The 23,517-nt window shown below is 41.0% G+C and overlaps 1 protein-coding gene across 1 annotated transcript; it reads right to left on the reverse strand.

Moving 5' to 3' along the window:
- Positions 1–254: 254 nt before the first annotated feature.
- LOC136445314 (zinc finger protein ZFP2-like) lies at positions 255–23,437 on the reverse strand. The gene is made up of 2 exons (XM_066443246.1): positions 23,393–23,437; positions 255–2,924 (listed from the first exon to the last, which is right to left on the reverse strand). Exons 1-2 carry the CDS (start codon positions 23,420–23,422, stop codon positions 1,545–1,547), a joined length of 1,410 nt encoding a protein of 469 aa, XP_066299343.1. The 5' UTR covers positions 23,423–23,437; the 3' UTR covers positions 255–1,544.
- Between the last annotated feature and the right edge of the window lie 80 nt (positions 23,438–23,517).

Here is a 23,517-nt window from a genome sequence, read left to right on the forward strand (position 1 = left end):
AGTGCTAAACTTTCTTCCTACACTAAGGTATTCACGGATCAAATTTTTCAGCCATCACTCAACAGAGACAGTGGGCGTTATAAACTTCCTGGCACGTTTGACCAATTGCTGACATCACGTATCCGTAAAGACACGTGTCAATAAGTCGCGTATATAAACCCACTGACTGAAAGTGTTCCATTAAAGAATGGAAGTAACCTGACATCCAGTACCTAATAAATAACTTATGGCAAAATCATCACACCAACTTCCAATTTTTGTAGAAATGTGTTTTATTGTTTCTCATTTATCATGTACATGGTAAACAAAGTCCTGATTAGCATGACATTTATCTAATGTAATAAAATTGGTCACAGCTATGAAATTTCCATCATTTTTCAGTCTTATATCATTTAGACATTAATCATAAAAATTAGTTCTTCAAAACTGATAAAAACACAAGTATGAAATTCCATTCAGGAAAAAAACATCAGAATTATAGATTTTTCTTGTTAAACATGTAAAAAAAAGTTCTTATTTGCATCTATTCAATATGTGAATCTATATTCAAGTGAACCTACATCCCAAATCATGACAAACCATTAATCTTTTCTTGAGTTATCCTCTCCCCAAGTTTCTGACAAAAATGCCCCTGCAGTTCCAAAACAATATGACATATGGGGTCCAAGCCTTTTACCTGGCCCCAAAAGTCTTCTACTACACATGAATCAAGACCATGTGATATAGCATGTCCAGAATTACTAAAATCTTTAAAACAAATATTTCACCTGGCCCTATCTAGGCCAGAATGGTTTTCTTAAAATATACAGTGCTAAAAGATACATGGTAAACAAAGTTGAACACAATTATCATATGAATATCATTGTGATATAAAAGCCACACATTTGGGGCGTTCAAGAGTAATATAAGTAACTCTATAGACATGAGAAAAACAGATGCTCATTCAGAAGATGGTAAATTACTAGTATGAGCATGAATACCAATTCTACATCTATCGCTAGGCACAAAAACGACATCTACATCTACATCATAGTACATGTACATGTAGTATGAAGTGACACAAACGTACACGAAGCAGTACAATTCACTACAATCCTCACAATGGTACTACAATTTGTAGTCATCTTTACAAGTCTGTTTGGCTATGTCCATCTTGTATACTTCTTTACATCACTATGCAGGTATGGTTAATATTGTAGTTTTTTTTCCCCTTACGTTTGGAAATTGTCAAATATTCAGATATGTAAGACTTTCAGTTTCAGCTTCCAAGGTCTAGAATTAAGTTACCCTGATCAAAGATACGTTTTTCTCTTGCATGGATTCTAAGATGTTTAGATTGGGCAAACTGCTCCAAACCACTGTATACTTATTTACTTTTGCAGTGGTTTTATTTCACAGCAGGAGTGAATTTCAGGTGGGAACGATTCTATATAGGACAGTAGTAATACTTTTGAAAGGCATTTATTCTCATCGCGTCATGAATTTGCTGTGGAGAGGTCACTGCAAAAATAAAACCAATGCAAAAGTTTCAAGATCTACATTAGTCAAGTTTGCGAGAATTTTTTACCACAATGGACTCTCATCATATGCTGGCCCAGGTTACCCTTATAAGCGGTCCTGTACCCACACTTCTCACACATGTGAGGTTTCTCACTCAAGTGTTTTGCTTGATGCTGGACCAAATATTTTTTCAGTGCAGCAGAGTAGTCGCACTGGTCACACTTGTAGGGTTTCTCACCTGTATGGGTTTTTACATGATCAGATAAGTAACCCTTGTTATGTGTCCTGTACCCACAAATTTCACACAAATACGGTTTCTCACCAGTGTGTTTTACTAGATGAGCGGCAAGCGAAGACTTCCAAGTTGCAGAAAAGTCACACAGGTTACATTTGAAAGGTTTTTCACCAGTATGGAGGTACATATGTCGATATAGGTCCCCTTTTACAGCGGCCCTGTGCCCACACACCTCACACGTGTAAGGTTTCTCACCTGTGTGCCTTTCTCTATGTGTGGCCAAAGTGGTAGTTGAAGCTGCCGAGTAGTCACACTGGTCGCACTTGTAGGGTCTTTCTCCTGTATGGGTTCTCATATGTTTGTACATGGAATTCTTGTAAATAGTCCTATACCCACACTCCCCACACATGTAGGGCTTGTCACCGGTATGATTTCTCATATGTTGGAGTAAGTAGAACTTCTTAGCCGACCTGAACCCACATTCCCCACACACATAGGGTTTTTCCCCTGTATGAGTTATCATATGCTGGGATAAGTGAGACTTAAGATTTGTCCTGTACTCACACAGCTCGCACTTGAAACGTTTCTCTCCAGTAGCATTATGTTTCAATAGACAATGTCTATTCAAATCAGACTTCTTTGCAGTAGAGTAGTCACACTGGTCACACTTGTGGGGTTTTTCCCCTGTATGGGTTCTCATATGCTGGGATAAGTAACACTTTAGAGCTGTCCTGTGCCCACACTCCCCACACATGTAGGGTTTCTCACCAGTGTGTTTCAACAGATGATGTCGACTCAAATCAGATTTCTTCGTGGCGGAATAGTCACACAGGTCACATTTAATGTAAGGTCGTTTTCCTATATGAGTTCTCATGTGTTCGACTATGTGCAGCTTTTGAGCTGATATGTATCCACACTCCCCACACATGTAGGGTTTCTCACCAGTGTTTATAGCCACAGGACTTTCAGAATGTCCGTTGCTCTCCTGTACCTGTGAGGTTGATGTGTTATCAGGTTGGGGAGAGTTCAAATGAGGCATTTCCTGATGCTTGCCTGCGTCTGTCAGTTGGCTCTCCCTGCTGTCACTCTCCTTCCCAGGATGCTCAGGCCAGTCCATCTTGTTTCTAGGATGTTCTGGCTCCAGTTTTACCATGGAATGTCCACAGCTGGAACCTTCCATCTCTGCTTCCTAAGTGTGTGTGTTAGTAAAGATTCTTAATCTTTGATCACAAATTTCTATTCTAATATTTTTTGAAATACTGCAAATCTAAATCTTCAATAGTTCTATTTTCACATTTTTCTGGTCACCACTCCACTGCTAAATCAACATAGTGAATATGGTTTATTATTGTATATACTATCTGTTTTATTACCACTGCATTTCAAGTGTTCAATTGTTTCAAGTGTGAACTAAAAACACAATGAAAAGTACCTAATAGTATACGTCAAAAATAATTACTCAAGCAACTGGACATAGTTTTGAACTTTGTCCAGTTGCTTGAGTAATTATTTTTGGCGTATCTTACTACCTGGATGTCTAACTTTCATCAACGTACCAAATAGTATCCTCTCCTACTGCATGAATTAAAGGAATGGATTTACTTGAGTCATTTTTCCATGTATATAACAAAAACTGCACTAAGCAATCCTCCTTGTTCTTACTTGCAAAACGTGCGGGTTACAAATATTTCTATAGCTCTCTCAACACGAGAAAGGAAAAGTCAGACAGAAGAACAAATTTGAACGCTTACAACATAAGGAAAGGATTAGTGCAGCAGACAACGACCCCAACTGGAGATCTAGCAGTTCCAAACCCAAAACCACAACACCAAGTAGAACAGATGAGAGGTGGGTTAAGAACCTGAGCAGTCACACTCTTACAGAACCGGAGGAATCCCTACTTTCCAAAGGACGAAATTTTGCTGAATTCACGTTCCTCTACGACCCATATTCTCTGGTATAGCATCTGTCACTTACGAGTTAGCAGGTTTCCTAGCTAAGATCTTTAGGCCATTAGTGGGGAAGTCTCAACACCATGTACAGAATAGTGCAGACTTCGTCCAAAAAATCAAAGACATCAATGTAGCAGAAGATGAAATCATCACTTCATATAATGTGTGCTCTCTTTTCACTTGCATACCTCCTAAGGAGGCAGTATCGGTAGTTAGGGAAGCCTTGCAGGCCGACGACACACTTGCAGATAGAACCAACCTTTCTGTGGACCACCTATGAGTCCTATGTGAACTGCTAGACCTCTGCCTAGGTTGCACATACTTCACTTACAAACAACAGTTTTTCCAGCAACTGCACTGCTGTGCTATGGGATCACCGGTATCACCCATTGTAGTGAACCTATATAATTCAACCTATATATATATGGAGAAGTTTGAGAACAAAGCCTTCAGTACTTTCAATGACACTTCCCAGCCAACTGGTTCCGCTATGTGGACAACATTTGGTGTTAACTAAAAAAGAGAGTGGTGGACGACTTCTTTGACCACATAAACCAGGTAGATAACAACATCAAGTTCACACAGGAGCCAAGTCATGACAACATGCTCCCCTTCCTACTCCTAGACACCAAAAGCATCATACTAGTAGAGAAGGATGGCAACCTTCAGTTTGAAGTTTACAGGAAACCGACCCACACTGATCAATATCTAGCCTTTGATTCCCACCACCCATTGGAACACAAACTAGCAGTGATTAAAACTCTCAGACAACATCATCACCTCAGACGAAGCAAAAACAGACGAACACAAACATCTCCATGGGGCCTTAGCCAAGTGTGGCTACCAAAATTGGACCTTCAACAAAGCTCTCAAACCTTCTGACCAGTCTAAGAAAACATGCAAGTGCAAACCTTTGACAGACAGAAACAAGGTCGACATAACCATTCCGTACGTCCGAGGAGTGTCGGAAAAACTAGAATCTTCCAAAACTTCAACATTGCCACTAACTTCAAACCTCACTTAACTCTCAGGCGAACAACATTAGCTCCTAAAAACAACAGGAGATAATTGAATCATTAGCATACAACCTTGTCTTAACTAATACTATTCTTTTGAAAGATCTGAAATTGTCTTCACTTCATTAACATATCTATTCAGGGTTTTGGTATAAAACCTAGTTCTACCCAATCTACCAAATGCTGTCTGAAACGTCTGACTGTACGAAAGACCAAAACGACAATTCAAGACAGCTTCCTCAACTCATTTCTAACCGCTCCGAGGCATGATTCGAACCGCTCCAAGGCATTTCCTTCCGCTCCGAGGCATTTCCTTACGCACCGCGACAGAATTTCCTTACACACCGCGACAGAATTTCCTTACGCACCGCAACAGAATTTCCTTATGCACCGCGACAGAATTTCCTTACCCGGCAGCAGGATTCTAACCGCTTCACGGCGCACCCCCAACGCTCAAACAGTTGTCGATCCCAGGTGGGTCAAGGGTCACTACACCATCATGTTGTGAATGTTAACTGCGAAAATTTAGACTTTCAAGGATATTGTCTTTGCCTGAAAGTATCAGGGTACTTTTTTCATAACGATAACATTACGAAACCCCACCTTCGTCGGGATCTGTTCCTTCATGTAGCGACCGCTCTGTTAACGCTTAAGTGCAGCGTCGTTCAAATTGTAAACTTCATCTCTGCAGTCCCTTCGCGTTTCGGTCATGAAAGTTACTTTGTGACTGATGGATCAATGTACGGAGGTACATCCACGGAGGGCGGGGGTACATCCACCCAAACCATGTTTAATTTTAGGCGATTATCATGGCCAACTTGAACTTCTGCCATCGTAGGATTTTCCTGCAAGGATAATCTCAGCCGAAAAAATAGCAAATTGCGAGCCAAAACAACAGGGAAATATGGGCAGAAAAACCATGACTTTTAATTGTTGGGGGGATCCGTGGTTAGCTAAGCCCTCATTTTCAAAAATTAATAAACGTACCGTCCAAAATAAGAACGTACTGGGTGGATTTTGAGGCTGAAAAAAATAAACGTACCAGTACGTTTATTTGGGAGAAGAATCTTCAACCTTGACCTTTGTTTTCCCAAGACCTATCCACATACCAAAACATCATTACAGTCCCATCCGATCAGAGGTTCCTTAAGTGATGCTGACCACAGATATCCAGAAAGACACACACCCACGCACACAAAACAATACCTCCAGTTTTCATGGAGGTTAAAAAATCCATATCCCATCCCGCGCAGCAATGGACAGGCCTTTCCAACCAACTAAAATTTTCTATCCATTTCTTTTTTCACAGCACCAGACAGCTCTGTTTTAACATAGAGCGAATTCAGCGTAGCAAACCAAATATTATGCCAGTTGATAGCATAGATTATGCTAAAATAATTTGTTAAAGTCAGCACGTACTCTCATAACTCATAAACTGTTTATTCAGATTGCTTAGCAGCCATACCATGGCTGAATTGCACAACAAATGACAAATTCATGTACACATTAAGCATTTCATATACAGTCAAACCTGCCCAAGGCGACCACCCGGGGGACCGAGGAAAAGTGGTCGCGTTGGACAGGTGGTCGCCTTGAAGAGGATCTACCCACAACATGTTTCCAAGTTAAGATGTTAATCAATATAGTATTACATAGATGGATGGAACATGATGTGATTTTAGACAGCATAACCACCACCAGGTTTAATTCTCATTGACAGAAAGATCCTACAAAATTATATTTTTCATTATCGTTTTAATTTTGGTGTGCCATTACATTGTGTACAAATTTCCGTCATACTTTTGACTTCAAAACATAGTATCCGCCTCTCTTGATTGAATAACGCCCTCCTGCATTCACAAGTTACGTGAAATAGTACACGCACACACACACACACACACACACACATATAACATCTCAGTACTAGTAAGGCATAGGAAAGGGCCCTAACAAAAACCTGCCGACCCCAGCCGTCTTTTGGGCTCTGGGCTCAGACCACTGGATAAATGGGGCAAAAAGTTTTTGATCTGACAAATGAATGATGAAAATGTAATGTTGTGATTTTGCTGGCGGCGATTACAAGCAAGCAGTGCCCAATAAAGGTTTTGTGAGATTAATGGCGGTAAAAAGAAAATATGAATCTTAATGTTCATCAGTAACAGGAGTATTCTAAATGTTCATACAAAGAAACGTTGTGCTTTAGAAACGCCAGCGGTAACGTTACCAAGATGGCGTCGGTCCCCCAACAACATGTCTTGCTGATATGTTTTGCCAGCTGCGAAATCATTTTTCGGCGGTATTTAGTGAGACAATTCTTTAGAAAGATACAAGAAATGGATAGTGATTTCTGTGAAATCTAACTTTGATGTACTAGTACCACATGTACGTATTCGTTTTGACAATTTTAAGTTCCAACAGAACCAGAAGCTTGCGGTATGACTGGTGAGCACATGCAATGCTGAAAATTATTTTGTTCTATTTAGTATTATTTAAGAAAGCTTTGTAACGTTGGGTAACATAAATTCGCGGGGTACTTAAATTCGCGATTTTTCGAAAACGGCGTATTTAGGGATATGTGCTAGATGCAAAATCCGTTATAACGCCAGCAATGCAAAACAGATAGACTAACGTATTCAGAACACTGGCTGAAAAGCTACGATAACCATGCATTAGAAGTTGGCGACGTCAAAAACTCTCCGTCCCTTATTGACAGAGTCTGGGGGCTTCGTGGGAGAATCACCCAGCACGGTTGTTCGCTGGTTTATAAGACAAATGTCACATCTCCTGCCTGCTAAACACAATTATTTATAAGACAACTTATTACAATCTCTTTTGCTAACCTGCAACTGGATTCTAAGTGTGATCAATCATCAAAACTCCTCTCTGTTGCTACAACCTACGGCACGTGTATTTTCCCGCCGCCATATTGTTAACCAGAATCCTGTTGTCAAGCAGACGACAAAGGTTTGTGAGGAACACTTTTTTGTCTAAATGCTGCGTGTGATAGTGGACTGAAAACGATATTTTCCTCAAAGTTTGCTCCTAACACAACAAGGAACACATGGACATAGTAGTATTACCATTGCTACGGCATCCAGCTAACTTGCCATGAATAATGTAACGTTACACGTTGCCCGATGATGACGATGGGCCGACTTTGAGTGAAGTTCTACCGACTCAACACACGGGTTGTTCCCGAACTGGCCTGATGTGTGCGGTACGGCCGTTTTTTCGTGTATTTTTTTTACTTGGACACGTCTATATCTATAGCACTCTCCTCAAGCCAAGGATGGAACGAATAGCTGCTGTTTAAAATGTGATTAGCGGTAAGATATTCAAGACGAATCTTCTCTCCCGAATTAATGTGCCCCCCTGTCCGACAGCACCGTTATTGTGCGTGCGGCGGACGGTAGTTTCAAGTTGAAATATTATGGTGTCAGCACGACTAGAGACAAAATCTACCATATACATGATTAGTGCAAATATAGTACATGATACTGACAGAATTATAGAAAAAAAGGATGGTTTATTGTTCTGCTAGATTGATTTCAGTCAACCATTATCGGAAAAATCCCGAATTTATGTTACCCAACGTTACACGTTTTATCAAAACATTTTATGGATGGAACGATGTCATTCCATAGATTTTTGTCCGTCAAGGTCTTAAAAACTTTTCCGTCATAGGCAGCAAAACCCGATGTCGCTACATGCTTGAAAATGAGGCGGTTGGCAAGGGCAGGGATTGTGCTGTGTGGTCCCAATTCGTGGCGGTCGCGTTGCACAAGTGGTCACCTTGGGCAGGCATATGTTCGGGACCGAGAAAAAGCTGTCACCATGGCCAGGTGGTCGCCTTGAAAAGCTGGTCGCCAAGGCAGGTTTGACTGTACATACTAAAAACGACATAGACGGTTAGAGTTCAGCGTTTGAAATACCTGTCTGCAATCTGCAAATTACATAAAGATTTTCAAGATTGCAGAAGAAAAATTAAACAATCTGCAATTTTGCAGAAGAAAAGAATCAGTCTCCGGATTCAATGGCTCTCAATTCAGGAGATTATATAGACTAACTAGTACAGTACTAAGCAAACTAGCGGCGCTGTAAATAAACTGAAGCCCACAGTGCCGCACGAGATGGCGGCATTTCGGTGCGTTCCCACTGCCTGGTGCTACTTGAGGTCAGTTTTTTTCGGGGGGTTTCGACACTTTCCGTGATAACTTTTCGGGGGGTTTCGACACTTTCCGTGATAACTTCGCGGACGAATCATGTGAGAAAATGTCAAATTCGTGCATTTCCGTCAACTCTCGCTAATCTCCGCGGTGACGATCTCGGGGTCGGCAAAAGTCTGGAAAACAATTGCCGGATGTTTCTAGCGTAAACATTAGTATGTCGCAAGCTGCGATTTCTTCAGAGCCCGAACTCGGGGCATGGGCGCGATGACAGAAGGAACGAAACGGTGGCCACTACAGTAGCCTGTGGTCCTTGAAGCCCAGATGGCAGCGATGAGGTTGAGAACTACTCGGATAGATTTTGAGCACTGCCTTGTGTGGAAAAGGCGGAACATTTACTCCTGTGCCGAGACTGTGGGGAGGGGGGCACCCACGTGAAAAACTAACATCGCCGGGCCGTCTCTGGAGTCTCCCCGAATGTCCCAAGTCGAAGTCCGATGTTTGAAACCGATAGCAATGTTTCAGATTTATACAAAAAACTACACAGAGGCCAAGGTTTGTGAAAAGGCGTTTTATTTTGATTTTTTTTGTTGGTTTTTGTCATGTTTTCTGTCGGCCGTGGCTGTGTCACAGGTCGTGCGGTCTTATTTATTAATCATAATACGCATCACAACACGTATTTCTCGCAAGGATATAATTCCCTTGTCCTCCTTATCAGGCAAGCTGTTGAATTTGTTTTTAATTTTGATAAACATACTGAAATAATCAAACGAATATTTGATTTGATTGATATTGAATAAATATACTTTTGCTGTTGCAATTTTCGCTATTAATTTGAATATTTTTCACACACATGCATGTTATTCCTCTTAAAAACTTTGCTACTATTAATCAAAGATGGAGTGAGAGAATAAAAAATTACAGCAATGTTGCAAAGCTCTATATAATGTAAGTAAGTAGGCATTATTAAGTTGAGAAGGTTGTAGTATGGAGGCATGTGTATTTGCAGAAAATATTTTCAAATTGCAGAAAAAATTTTGACATTCTGCAATATTGCAGAACACTGAAAAAAAGTATTTCCACCACTGGAGTTAAAATTACTTCATTCGTGGGTATGTCTGTTAGGTGTCAGAGGTATTCAAACATGGTATTTACAGGTCCTGATTACTGAGGCTTATTGCCTGAAATAGAAAGGATTTTCTCGGTCTATCAGTTCTAAATTTTGAGGTGACGTGGAGAAGTGGTGTTGGTTCCTTAGGGACTGTCGGGTGTTCTGGTGTCTGTCGTTTGGAACCATGGAGTGCAGGGGGTGGTTGACATTCCGCATAATTTTGTATAAAGAGTGTTTTTGCTGCTGACTCCCGTCTGTCCTTAAGAGTGTGGATGGGGCGTTGTCTGGGTGCTGTTGCTGTAGATGATCTTCATTGCCCTCCTCTGTACTGCTTCAAGAGTGTTATTCTGTTTTGTGTTGCAGCCTAAGTATACTACATTCGCGTATTCTAACACTGGCCATATCAGAGTTTCCAGGTCCTCCGGTGGCATCCCGCCCTTCTTAAGCATGCGGAGAAAGTGGAGACGAGTTGAAGGTTGAGCCTTGAGCCATGTGAGTAATTTGGCTGTCCCAACCAAGACTACGGTGTAGTATGAAACCCAGGTATGAGGGTCTGCATGGGGGGGTCCTGGCAGCGCTTAACGGTAAATTCAGGCTGGCTTATAACGCTTAATGGTAAATTCAGGCCGGTCAATAACGCTTAACGGTAAGCAAATTTAGAACATGAGATACTCCTGAAGACCACGGTTGATTACCACTTACCCTGATATTGTGACAAGAGACCTTTTACGCCATGCATTCTCGCACGCCTTCTCCGAATCCTTTAAATTCGGCGGCGACAGGAACTTTCGTAATGCCCATGGTGGGACAAAATGTTCGTGATCACGATGACGAGCGCCAAAGGCCCGACAATACTAGGGGGATCCCGGGGGCATGCTCCCCCGAAAAATTTAGAAATCTTGACCCTCTGAAACGATATTTCCTGCACTCTGACGGTGCCTCCAAGGATGAGCGGAGGTGGAGCAGGAGGGTTTTTTGAGAAACACATTCTCAGCTCATTAGACCTGTCACGGTTCATTATCATGTTGTTCTTGTCTAGATCTGCCCAGGTGTCAAGTCGCGTGGCTTTGTAACGAGGGATGCCTTCGCGCCAAAACGCTATGTCTTGGCTCTTACCTTCGATGCATGCTGTTTGGTTCAACACTGTGTCGCACACCATATGACCTTATATGGCAATACCTTCCAAAATTCTTGTATAGCCGTTGCCTTATATGGCAAGGGAGCAAGAAAAGGCAGGCGGGCTTGATTTGCATGACACATAGGAGGGCGACCACATGTAACTGCTACAACTGTTCGGAAATATCATTGCATTGTGGTTTCGGACTTTGATATCCTGAAAAATGACCATATTACATCTATACCACAAGATTACAGAAGAAACTAGAATGGCAACATTTTCGGGAAAATGCAGGATATTCCCCTCCCATTAACTACACCTCAAATATGACATCCTTAGTATTGGCTGTAAGGGTATTATGAAGTTTCTGCATAAATTATGCAAAGGAGGTCAGCATTAGCATAAGTTATGGTCAGGTGTGTTCACCTTTCCTAAAAGGTACCTACTTCTCAACTACAGAAGAAGAAGAAAGAAGAAGAAGAACAGGCAAGCAAAAACAGTATATCCCCCTTCCCACTGGAAGGGGAATATAAAAAAATGATTTCGTCAAATAAAGACCAAAAATCAACATAAATGATACCATGTAGTGAGGTTATAGCATTATGTACAGAGATGCTCACTACACAAGTTACAAATTAGCTCAACTGGTAACGTCGTAGTACTTCGGATCCGGAAGATCCGGGATCGAGTCCGTGCATGGATGTTTTTTCTTTTAAGATATTAAATATCAACAAATATATATCAATATTATATAAATCTATCAATATCATATTTATGAATATCATTTTTTTTCTTCATTAATAAATAAAGAAATATTTTATATTTGTTATTTTTAAATATTCATTTAATATATACAAGGCCTTTGTCTTATGAACAGGACTTCATAGATTTCAAACCCGGCATTCAAATTTTTCTGTTCATTGTAATGGAAAATACCGTGCAGCGGCTCCTATGTGCGGTTAGATGATTCTTGCAAAACACTCGCCACTAAACTTCTATCCCCGATGTAAACAGAGGCTCTTGATGTTGTTTGCAAAACAGCGATCCTTTGTTACAGAAGCAAATGCTCCATTGTTCAGTATCGACTTCATTCAGACAACACGGACGTGGAGTGACGCCGCTCGGCACAAAAATATGGGAATTTTCATGAATTTTAGCAAAATTATCCAGAAAAATAAGGAAGAAATGTTGTAAATGCGGAAACCAGAATAATAGGGATGAGGTAGCTGTTACTTGGTTTGAACACTTGTTTGACATTTGGTAGTCATTTTAGATAGAACCTTAGCTGTTATGAACTTCTATTTCACTTAATTACCATAGTGCTGATGATTCAATGGTGCTTTTTCAAATTTTATGTTTTATTGCATGCTATGTACATAATTACATTGATAGCTTTTATAATGAGCCTATTGTACATTTTAGAAATAAGTACAAGTTGTAGGCCAAGACCAGCTTTTTCAAAAGCACTTAAGTTAAGTGACGTAACTTCAAAATTGCTTTCCCCAATCTGCCTTTCTCTATTAAAACAGTAACCAAAATGACAATTTTTCTTATAGACTCAACAGCCCTTGAGTGACTTTCTCTGGCAGATTTTACTTCAAGAAAAGGGAAAGGACAATTCACACTCATAAACGTAGCCAAAACGCCAGCTTTTTTGAAAAGCACTTGTTACAGTGGTTCCCACACCGGCCCTGTGAGTAACGATCAGATCACACAGGGATATCGCACTCGGAGACTCGGGATCCGGACGAGTCTTGAAAGAAAAGGGGGAGTAGTGTAACAGTGGGGATCAACCTCCACTAACTGACCAGTCTAACTGGTCCAGACCCTTTAGCCTAGTGGCTAGCGCAGACCTTTTAGCCTAGCGGTTGATTTCCCAAGCCGTGCGGATCGGGCTTGGCGGGGGTTCTAATCCCGGGAGCGGCGTACTCGCCCCTTTGGGTTTTTACAGCTTCTTGTTGCATTGTTGTGTCGCGTACGGTATATATATAATCGGAAAAGCCACTGTTATAATTCTAAACGCTCATGGTCAATACAGATACGTCTTACTAGTTAATCTAGCAGCACATGCGAAGCAAAAAGAACGAAAACAAACCTGATTAAACCTTCTTAGTTTTGTTCGGCAGCCATGTTTCAAATTATCTCTGAACTTCAAATGGTCTCGCACTGCGGTTCCAGTCCACTAAAGCGCCCCCTATCAATGTAATGTGGTTGAACCGACTCCCATAGTGAGGATCACTCCGTCACGTTCTACGGTGCATGCCGACCGAGAAGGTCCCCTGCCCATCATTCCATTCAGTGTTCTCCACATTTCCTTCGGGTTGTTTCTGGACTCCGCTATTTTAGATTTGAAAAATGCAGCTTTCTTTTTCCGGTTTAGTTTGACAGCTGTATTCCTTAGTTTCTTGTATATACTCAAATCTGAAGCAAGGCCTGTCGCAAGGGCTTCCCTTCTGGCGTCATCCCTGAGCCTCATTACTTCTCTGAGTTCGTCGTCCAGCCAACCTGCCGGGTTCGATCTAATGGTACGTTTTCTGACGGGAGCATGTTGATCAGCTACGTTGCAGAACATTGTTGTAAAGACGTCCAGTGCTTCATTTAACGTTACGTCTGACTCATCATATACAATGTGCCATGGCACCATATTGATGTCGTGTTGAAATTCGTCTGGATGGAACTTGCTGTAGGACCTTTTGTAGACTACACGTGGTTGAGTCTTTGGGGCCTTAGTTTTCCTAGTCAAGTAGATGATGTTGTGGTCTGAAAATCACACAGGCGTTGATTTAGCTGATGTGCACTTTTCTTGGCAGTTTGTAAAAGCCAGATCAATACAGGTAGCTGTTCTATGATTCCTCCTGTTAACTGCAATCCTGGTAGGGTCTGTCACCGTTTGAGATAGCTTACATCTTACTGCAGTTTGTGCTAAACGTTCCTTCAGTGAACACTCTGAGTTTGACCAGTCAATATTAAAGTCCCCTAGTACGAAGACCTCTTTGTTCGCGTCTGTTGCGTTGTCAATGGCATCCAGGATGCCGTCGAAATACTGAATGGAGGATCCAGGTGGTCTGTAAATACAGCTGATCAGCATTGGTTTGGACCGTGGTACATTAACCTCTAGCCACAACATCTCGATATTATCATTTTCCAGTTCATTTTTTTCTTTCCAAGAAAACCCGTCTCGTATTAGAAAGGCCACACCCCCTCCATGCCGATTACGATCCTTTCTGACCACTGACCACCCATCAGGGCACAGTTCATTGTCGTTTACACTGGAGTCCAGGTGTGTTTCAGTCAGTGCAAGAATGTGAAAACTGTTCTGGTCCAGTAATCCCTGCAGTTCATTGGTTTTATTTTTCCAGCTACAAATGTTCAGATGGCCCAGGTGAATTCCCTTTTTAGGTAAGTGTAAGTCCGTTGGACCTGGATTGGTATCTATGTCTCCACAAAGTAGTATCAACACACACATTACTACTTTAACTGGGCACTTGCAATTTGCATAACTCAGGTGTTGTTTTCTTTTCGTGATTGGCACATGTGGGAATAGTGTGCTTACACAGTACTGGCCCATTGTTATACACATCTTTGGTACATGCTTAGTTTTTACAATAATCCAAGAACCATCATTAATCTCGTGTTTACTTAACTGACCGATACATTCATGTGTGCTATGAGATGAGCTATACACAGTTTTGGATATTGGTAGCAAGATTGAAAGACATATATATACTGAGACTGTGTACAGGCTGACGAGCGAGTTCAATAGCAGCAACTAATCTCTTACTCTTAACTAGCTACACAAGTATAACAACGGCGATAGACATATAACCTTAAAAATTAGTATTTAAAAGCTGGTTACTTAATTCGATTAAAAAGAGTAGGTTCTGTGTTACCGAAAGTGCTCCTAATACCCTGATAACTGAAATATACACAGGATGAGTTGGATTTTCCTAGTTTGAAAACACAGTTATACACGTCAGTTAAAAGCACAGTTTACGTTACATCATACAACTGCTTAACCTAACCAAACATTACCTTAGCATGAGCGGAGAGGCGCTGTCCGATGCACCAAGCCAGCACAAAACAAGTGGCAAATGGGAAACTGGATATGAAACAGCGAACCTACTTCCCGGTAGCACACAGATTCAGTAAATAGAGAAGGTTATTGGCTAGGTCACTACCTCTCAGCTGGAAGAAGAGGTGACAGAGCTCAGCAGGATGGCGCCCTCCCCAATTTTGAGTATGGAAGAAAGTGGCCCAAAAACTTCACCAAAAGTGGCGAATTTTTAACAATTTTTGCATAGATATGTTCCACATATAGTAATAAGAGAATTGTGAGATGACAAAACTCTGGATGGTCGATTTTAGCAGATAAAGACTACAGACACTTACAGTCGAACCGCAGAGCTCTATGCGCATCGGTTCTGCGCAGCCTTCTCTAAGACGGCTTTTTCCGGGTCACGGCCGGACCCGGGTTGGTCCCTGCTGCATGGGTGTGAACAACTACCTGTGGTGCAACAGAAAGACCGGTTTTGCCCCCGAAAAAACTGCGACAATGTCTACCTTGCGGTGGTGAAATTTCTGCCTACTTCTAGCTACCGATGCGTGCACTCCTGCGCTTTGGATACATTTCGATACATTCCGCGTGGCATAACAAAGCCCATTTTTTGTAAATTAGAAGCTGTATGAACGCGGCTACCACATGCAATATGATAATTGACATGATAACAGTCAAGTACAGACAGACAGAGGTTTTAGTACAAGGTACCTGATATTTACAAAATAGTCAAATTTGAAGTCAATCACTTCGAACTCCAGCGTTCGAACGACCGAACCCAGCCAGTACGTTCCATTTTCCTGCCGCGGGGGTCAGGCGAGGTCAGGTGCAATGTTGCAACTTTCAGCCGGTGTTGGGAACGTTGATGAAACTTACGGCTCAAGTTTTGCCGTCTAAAATTAATATTCTGAAACATTTCCAAATAAGACTAATATCATCTTGAAGCCAGGAAAAGTGAGATTCATATGCAAGTTGACCAATGCCATTAGATAAGCTTTGAGTTCTGTAAAGCATGGTAAAAGGACATTGTGTTTGTCTTCTTCTTCAGAATAAGACGCCCTGCAAATTGACCTCTTGTTAGTTTTTTTGGGGGCAAAACCGGTTCCCATAAAATTATCCAAGGGACTTTGGTATCGATTTAAAGGTGAGGAAATGGGCTATCAGGTGATGTAAATATCTAGTTGGTTCCAGGTGAACCGTCAATGATACACGCACAAATATACTGACCAAAAAATGGTCAATGTTTCGAAAGCCACAGCGCTCGCTGACAATTTGCTGTGCACGAAATAACTACATGGTTATGTTGGGCAGATCCTGTAGATGTGAAAAAATATAAACATTATGTAGGTCCGAGGTCTTTTTGCTGCCGACAGGCGGTTGTTTACACCCATGCAACGGGGTCAAATCGTGCCGCGGCAAACGCCGTAAAAAAGAAAATAAAGCGTTCTACGGTGACCTGCGGTTCGACTGCTTACTGAGAAAGTTTTGTATGTGGAGCCATCATGATGACCTCTGACCTCCCTGACTTTTCACTGCGGCTCGGAAAGAACGTTTGCAAGCAAACTAAATATTATAACATCTTTTAAGTGAATGTAATCGCGATAATTTTAGCACTGTTTACTCATCAAATAATTTTTTTCACAAGCCATGATGCAAGGTTCCGAACCAGATGTCGTGTTCATTGTGACGTCATCGGGAGAGTAAAGTCACTGATTAATGTAATTACCTGGTGGGAAGATCAGAGAAAAATCAAAAGCTGGAAGTATTGTTTCTTATGGTTCAATGTTAACATGAATAACATCAGAAGGGTGTATATTCGTTTTTAACGTTTATATTCATTGAATGATACTATTCCTATTACAGATGATAAAAAAATGTTGTATTTTGGTGTCAGAAACACTTTAATTACCATAGTGCTGATGATTCAATGGTGCTTTATCAAATTGTATGTTTTATTGCGTGTTAGGTACATAATTACATTGATAGCTTTTATAATGAACTTATTGTACATTTTTAAAGAAAGTAAAGAGAGTTGTAAGCCAAGATCAGTTTTTTTTAAATCACTTGTTTTAAGCAACTTACGGAATTGAGAATAGACAACAAATCTTCCGCATCAAACGAATCTTTGGCTAACTTTCCATTCTAGCTGCCCATCGTCGATTTACGAAAGAACAACAGGTTGAAGACTCAAAGATCAAATGCATTCTTTGTTGGTGTTCTCTGTTAAGATCGGGATGGGAGTACGAGAGCTCCATGGGACTTTTGTTACTTTCTTTCAGTGTGAGGAACACATTAGTATGTAGAGACGTGGCAGAACCATTAACTACATGTAACAATCATTAACTTCTTATTCCATTTCAGTTGGGTATCCCCAGAACTAAAACACTTCAATTTTTAGTGATGTTTTCTATGTAACAGTCCAGGGAAACTGACTGTCGTCTGAAAATACGTCGTGGCTGGCTGCAATATTTGAGTTTGACCACCACGACGTAGTACATTAAGGCCGTATTTGAGACAAATACGACGTATTTTGCTTGTCTACTACGACGTAGTATGGGCGAAGCACGGTGTAGTTTGCTGAAATACGTAATGGTTGGCTGAAATACGACATATCTGAGTTTTGACCGGAAAAGAAAACCATAGACTTAAAAATGCTGTATAAAATTAGTCATTTGCCACTTTGGAATTGTAGCATTTTCTCGTTAATCAAGCAAATTATGTCTTTATTTTCATAATGGATATATCAATCGGCGTTCCTCTTTAAGTCACAGTTGTCAGTTCATATGTATTGAAGCCCCATCATGAAAAGTACTTCCCACAAGTTGACCCCGAAATTCCGGTCCGGGGCTGGAATTTCGGGGTCCCCCGAAAGTGCGAAATGGAACAAAATGGAACGAAATGGAACGAAATGGAACGAAATGGAACGAAATGGAACGAAATGGAACGAAATGGAACGAATTGGAACGAAATGGAACGAAATGGAACGAAATGGAACGAACTAAAACATATGTAACATTGTGAAATGAAATACCAGTAGAACGCGAAATATAAGGAACGTTGTAACATTCACAGCAGATGGGAACAGGAAACAAATACATAATTATATTTCACTTCCCATACCTAGAGGTATGGGTAGAGTGAAATATATTGTATTTGTCTGGTTCTTCTTCTTCTTCTTCTTCTTCTTCTTCTTCTTCTTCTTCTTCTTCTCCTCCTCCTGACAAATCTTCAAATGGCTTCTACTCCGCCATTTCTTACCCAACCGACCTGAAATTTCGCATGAAGGTAAAGATGGCGAATACCCCCAGGTCCTTTTTAAATCGTTTTGAAACAGGCCTTAAAATCATTTTTATGGAGGTTTTTTGGGGCATTTTTAGGCAATTTCTATATTTTTGGCTCCTGTGCCCTGGTATTACAAGCAAATGACCTGGAATTCGGCACAAGGGTGCCTTGAACATGTCCCTAAAGGACTTCAATCACATTTCGGGTGTACATCACTTCAAAATGCTTTGTTTTGGGGACTTTTGGACCCATTTTCAGACCAAAACGGGTCAAAAGTGCTGTCCCCGTTCCATGTTCTATCTAAGAATCCATGTTCTATCTAAGGTTCCGGGCGTTCCATTTGCTGCTGGCCAAAGAACGTGTGTTCTTTTCTGGTAACCTGAGGTCATGTTGCAGGTAAACACGCAAGCCTTTGCACTAAGAAGCTCTTGGTGTCTCGCAGAACTTGAATAGAGAATTTGTTTGCACGGGTGATTTTGAAACAGTCAATTTATGCATCGAGAGGGACTCCGAGGGAGATTGGCAAAGTATGATGCTCTCGCAAATGTTGCCAAATAAACATGGTTTTTGGGGCATGGTCAAATTTAATTATGGCGGCTTCAACCACTAATAAATCACGACTTGACGAGGAGAAAAATGCAATCCGTCTCTGAATTGGTTGTGTCGCACTTATATACAACTTATAATTAAACCCATACCAACGATGATGATATACCACTAGGCCGAGGTAGGCCGATCTGATCGATTGCGAGCAGGTTTGCATGCAGTTTCACTTTCCGCACCAACAACCTTTGACCCAGGAAGTAATACTTCACAAGCGCCTCTCAAAGCGCGATCGTCTACACATGATGTGAATGAATATCAGCAAACTTTTGAATTGTTGAAATAATTTTACTGTAAAAAATACAGGCATTGTTGGCTTTTTATGCGGTAGTTATCTAGCACGTTTTTAATAGTTCATTTTGCGTTGTAGGGGTTCAACACAACTTAAATTGTTAATACTTTTTGAATAGCAAGGTTAAGAATAGACTAGAAATTTCATACGCTATTTATCTCATAATGGTTTACATATGAAATTGTTTTATATAGAATAAACCAATGTCGGGTCGGCCTTTGTATGTGCCACGAAGCCCTTCCCCCTCCTAATAGTAATAACGTTGGGTAACATGAATTCGCCATTTTTCCGATAATGGTTGACTAAAATAAATCCAGCAGAACAATAAACCATCCTTTTTTTCTATTATTCTGTCAGTATCATGTACTATCTTAAAGTTTGCACTAATCATATATATGGTAGATTTTGTCTCTAGTCGTGTTGACACCATAATATTTCAACTTGAAACTACCGTCCGCCGCACGCACAATGACGGTGTTGTCGAACAGGTGTGAACATTAATTCGGGAGAGAAGATTCGTCTTGAATATCTTACCGCTAATTACATTTTATACAGCAGCTATTCGTTCCATCCTTGGCTTGAGGAGAGTGCTATGGATATAGATGTGTCTAAGTAAAAAAAGTACACGAAAAAACGGCCGTACCGCACGCATCAGGCCTACGGGAACAACCCGTGTGTTGAGTCGGTAGAACGTCAAAGTCGACATCCACCGTCATGGCAACGAGTACATTATTCATGGCAAGTTAGCCGGATGCCGTAGCATTGATAATACTACTATGTCCATGTTTTCCTTGTTGTGTTAGAAGCAAACTTTGAGGAAAATATCGTCCTCAGTCCACAATCACACGCAACATTTAGACAAAAAAGTGTTCCTCACAAACCTTTGTCGTCTGCTTGACAACAGGATTCTGGGTATTGATATGGCGGCGGGAAAATACACGTGTCGTAGGTTGTAGCAACAAAGAGGGGTTTTGATGATTGATCACACTTAGAGTCCAATTGCAGGTCAGCAATTTTAAGAAAATAAGTTGTCTTGTAAATGATTGTGATTAGCAGGAAGCGGATGTGACATTTGTCTTATAAACCAGCCGACAACGATGCAGTGTGATTCTCCCACGAAGCCCTCAGACTGTTCCAATAAGGGACGGAGAGTTTTTGTCCTCGTCGCCTTCTAATGCATGGTTATCGAAGCTTTTCAGACAGTGTTCTGAATACGTTAGTCTGTCAAGTTTGCATTTCTAGCGGTATTACTGATGTTGCATCTAGCACATATCCCTAAATACCCCGTTTTCGAAAAATCGTGAATTTAAGTACCCCGCGAATTTATGTTACCCAACGTTATAGTTTTGTATATTTGCATAGTGCATGTTTGCGCATTTTTCCAGGGTGATGTATAGTATTGTACTTTTATATGTAGTGTATAGTATTGTTGTGTATCTTTGCATATGTTCAAGCATGTTAATGAATGTAGATGAAGAATAAATAGATCTTGGGACAAGTCTTCTTGTGTTTAGATGGAATTTTTGGATGGTCCATTTCGTCAAAAGATCAATTATTGCATGGGGGGGGGGCGAAGTGAAATATGCTGAATTTGCTCTTAAAGCAAATGACGGCCAGTCTAGTATAACTTGTTTTGTTGCTTGAATCTGTTTGATGATAGTAAATACAACGTTTTTGCCGCGTTTGTGTGGCTAGATTCTTCCCTAAAATGGGGCGCCGCGTGCAATGAGCTCGGTCGCTCTTCCTTGATTTTACCAACGATCTGCAAATGAACTGCTGAAAATAGCAGGGAAAACAAGCAAACGGAACTGAGTATCGAAGTAAGGACTAGATTATACAGAAGTTGGTGGTAACATAATTCGCCAAGAGGGCATGAGGCAAGCGTAATAGCGTGTTTGCGTGTTGCAAATGGAGCCCCGCATGAAAATGAACCGCCACTGTTGCCAGCGCACCGGAACTGTTCACGTGGGCCTGCTACCTACAGGTTGAATCAAACTCCGACTTCCCAGTTTTATTTACATACGGTTTTAGTCCATAACTAGTACGTAGCATATGCGCAACAATGATTTTTATACAACCAATTGTTCGGCTGGTCGGCTGTGGAAGAATCGACCCCTCCGTTAATGATATGCAAATGCAGCTCAGTGCTGCCTCACCAATGTGACATTTCACACTCCATTCAATCACGGACGTGGACTGGGAACTACCTCAGGAGACATTTCTGCTTCCTCGTTCATGACAAAACAATGGGAGGGTGTGAACGAGCAGGAAATGTATTTCACGGTTCTCACAACACGCAAACACGCTGTATAGATAATGGAATTACGCTTGCCCCATGCCCTCTTGGTGAATTATGAAATGCAAAGTTACCACCAATTTCTGTATAATCTAGTCCTTACTTAGATACTCACTTCCGTTAGCTTGTTTTCCCTGCTATTTTCAGCAGTTCATTTGCAGATAGTTGGTACAATCAAGAAAGAGCGACCGAGCTCTTTGCACGCGGCGCCCCCATTTTCAGGGAAGAATCTAGCGAAAACCGTTGTATTCAATATTATCAAATAGATTCAAGAAATAAAACACGTTATATTATGTATCTACTTCCTGTTCCGGTCTACTGTGAATGTAACAACGTTCCTTATATTTCGGGTTCTACTGGTATTTCATTTCATAATGTTACATACGATTTAGTTCGTTCCATTTCGTTCCATTTCGTTCCATTTCGTTCCATTTCGTTCCATTTCGTTCCATTTCGTTCCTTTTCGTCTATTTCGTTCCATTTCGTTCCATTTCGTTCCATTTCGTTCCATTTCGTTCCATTTCGTTCCATTTCGTTCCATTTCGTTCCATTTCGTTCCATTTCGTTCCATTTTGTTCCATTTCGCACTTTCGGGGGACCCCGAAATTCCAGCCCCGGTCACACTGTCCATACGGTGTCCTCGTATATAGGTCGCCATCGCAAAAAAAAACATTGAAAGGGAGTTTTAACCTTTCCTCATTGATTACGTAAATAAGGCCCTGATTTGCATTAGATGCATTTCATTATGTTCAACATCATCAAATGTTCCTGGCTGCCAAAAACAATTAAGATCCACCAAAGCATCAAGAGTTATACCGCCAAACAGTCACTAAAAAAACGACCAAAATATAACCTTCTGCCTACGGCGAAGGCAATAAAGGGTAAGTGTTGGGATTGAAATAAATGCAAAATATGGTAGCATAATATTGACCTTCAACCAAACTAACCATAATTCATATGAACGTAGAATAATTGGCAAATTGTACAGAATAATAAGCACAAAGGTAAAAGAAACGCTGAAAAACATATCCGTAAAATCACGTACCCGTAATTGTAAATTTTCTTGAGGGCTGCACAGCCGAACATATGGTGTAGTCCAACTGCTTTACACTGTCGCATAAACAGTTCAATCCATCTTATACACACACATAGGCTAGGTACATGGCAAGCGGAGTACATGATTGGAATCGATATGATTGGAATCTGGAGCTTTTCAAAGCGGCGATGACACTCCAGTGTGTCGTGTGTACACAATGGGCGTTCAATATTTAACCCGTACGTGAATAGAAATAATGATTTATGAAAGTGCTCATTTTAGACTATCTATTACCTGATAACATGTTCGACGTGCGTTATTGCATCATTAGTGCCGTTTGTAAGTTGTACGTGCAGTGAAAAACATGCACATTGGCCCTTGAAATCAGAAAGGCGTGTAAGTGAACGTTCAGCTATATCAGATTATGGTATTTTAAGGAATAAACGAAAAGAGAGACAGCTATTCAGCTCCTGATCAGGAAGGGGGTAATGATTATTTTTACGTGCAGGGGCACGGGCACGTTCGTATATTGGCTATCTCTGTCCAGATAAGATCCACCGTTTCCTTTTAGTTCCTACATGGTTTGGGCCATAAAACTGTAAATAACGTTCAGCATTTAACATTGCCGTAACCCCCTTATCTCTACGTCATATATAGTTGCCGTTTATATACTTTACGGAACCGGTACAATCTATGAATTTAGAATATTTATCGTCAGCACATTCTGCTCACGTTTCTGTTCCCGTCGTCCACTGCTGCCATGTACCTGGAAACTTTTGGACGCCGCTCCAACTCCTGTCCACTTCAACTACTCGCAGCGCGCCTTATGAAGACCCGTCACCTGTACATGCACGAGG

The sequence above is a fragment of the Branchiostoma lanceolatum genome, chromosome 11 (assembly GCF_035083965.1).
Source record: "Branchiostoma lanceolatum isolate klBraLanc5 chromosome 11, klBraLanc5.hap2, whole genome shotgun sequence".
Lineage (NCBI taxonomy): Eukaryota > Metazoa > Chordata > Leptocardii > Amphioxiformes > Branchiostomatidae > Branchiostoma > Branchiostoma lanceolatum.

What these genes read in the sequence shown, in the direction of transcription:
- LOC136445314 (XM_066443246.1), bottom strand. Translation starts at nt 23,422, where the DNA reads ATGGCAGCAGTGGACGACGGGAACAGAAAC. An exon ending in TGGACGACGGGAACAGAAAC is followed by an intron (nt 2,925 to 23,392) that starts GTGAGCAGAATG and finishes ACACACACTTAG; the next exon opens with GAAGCAGAGATGGAAGGTTC.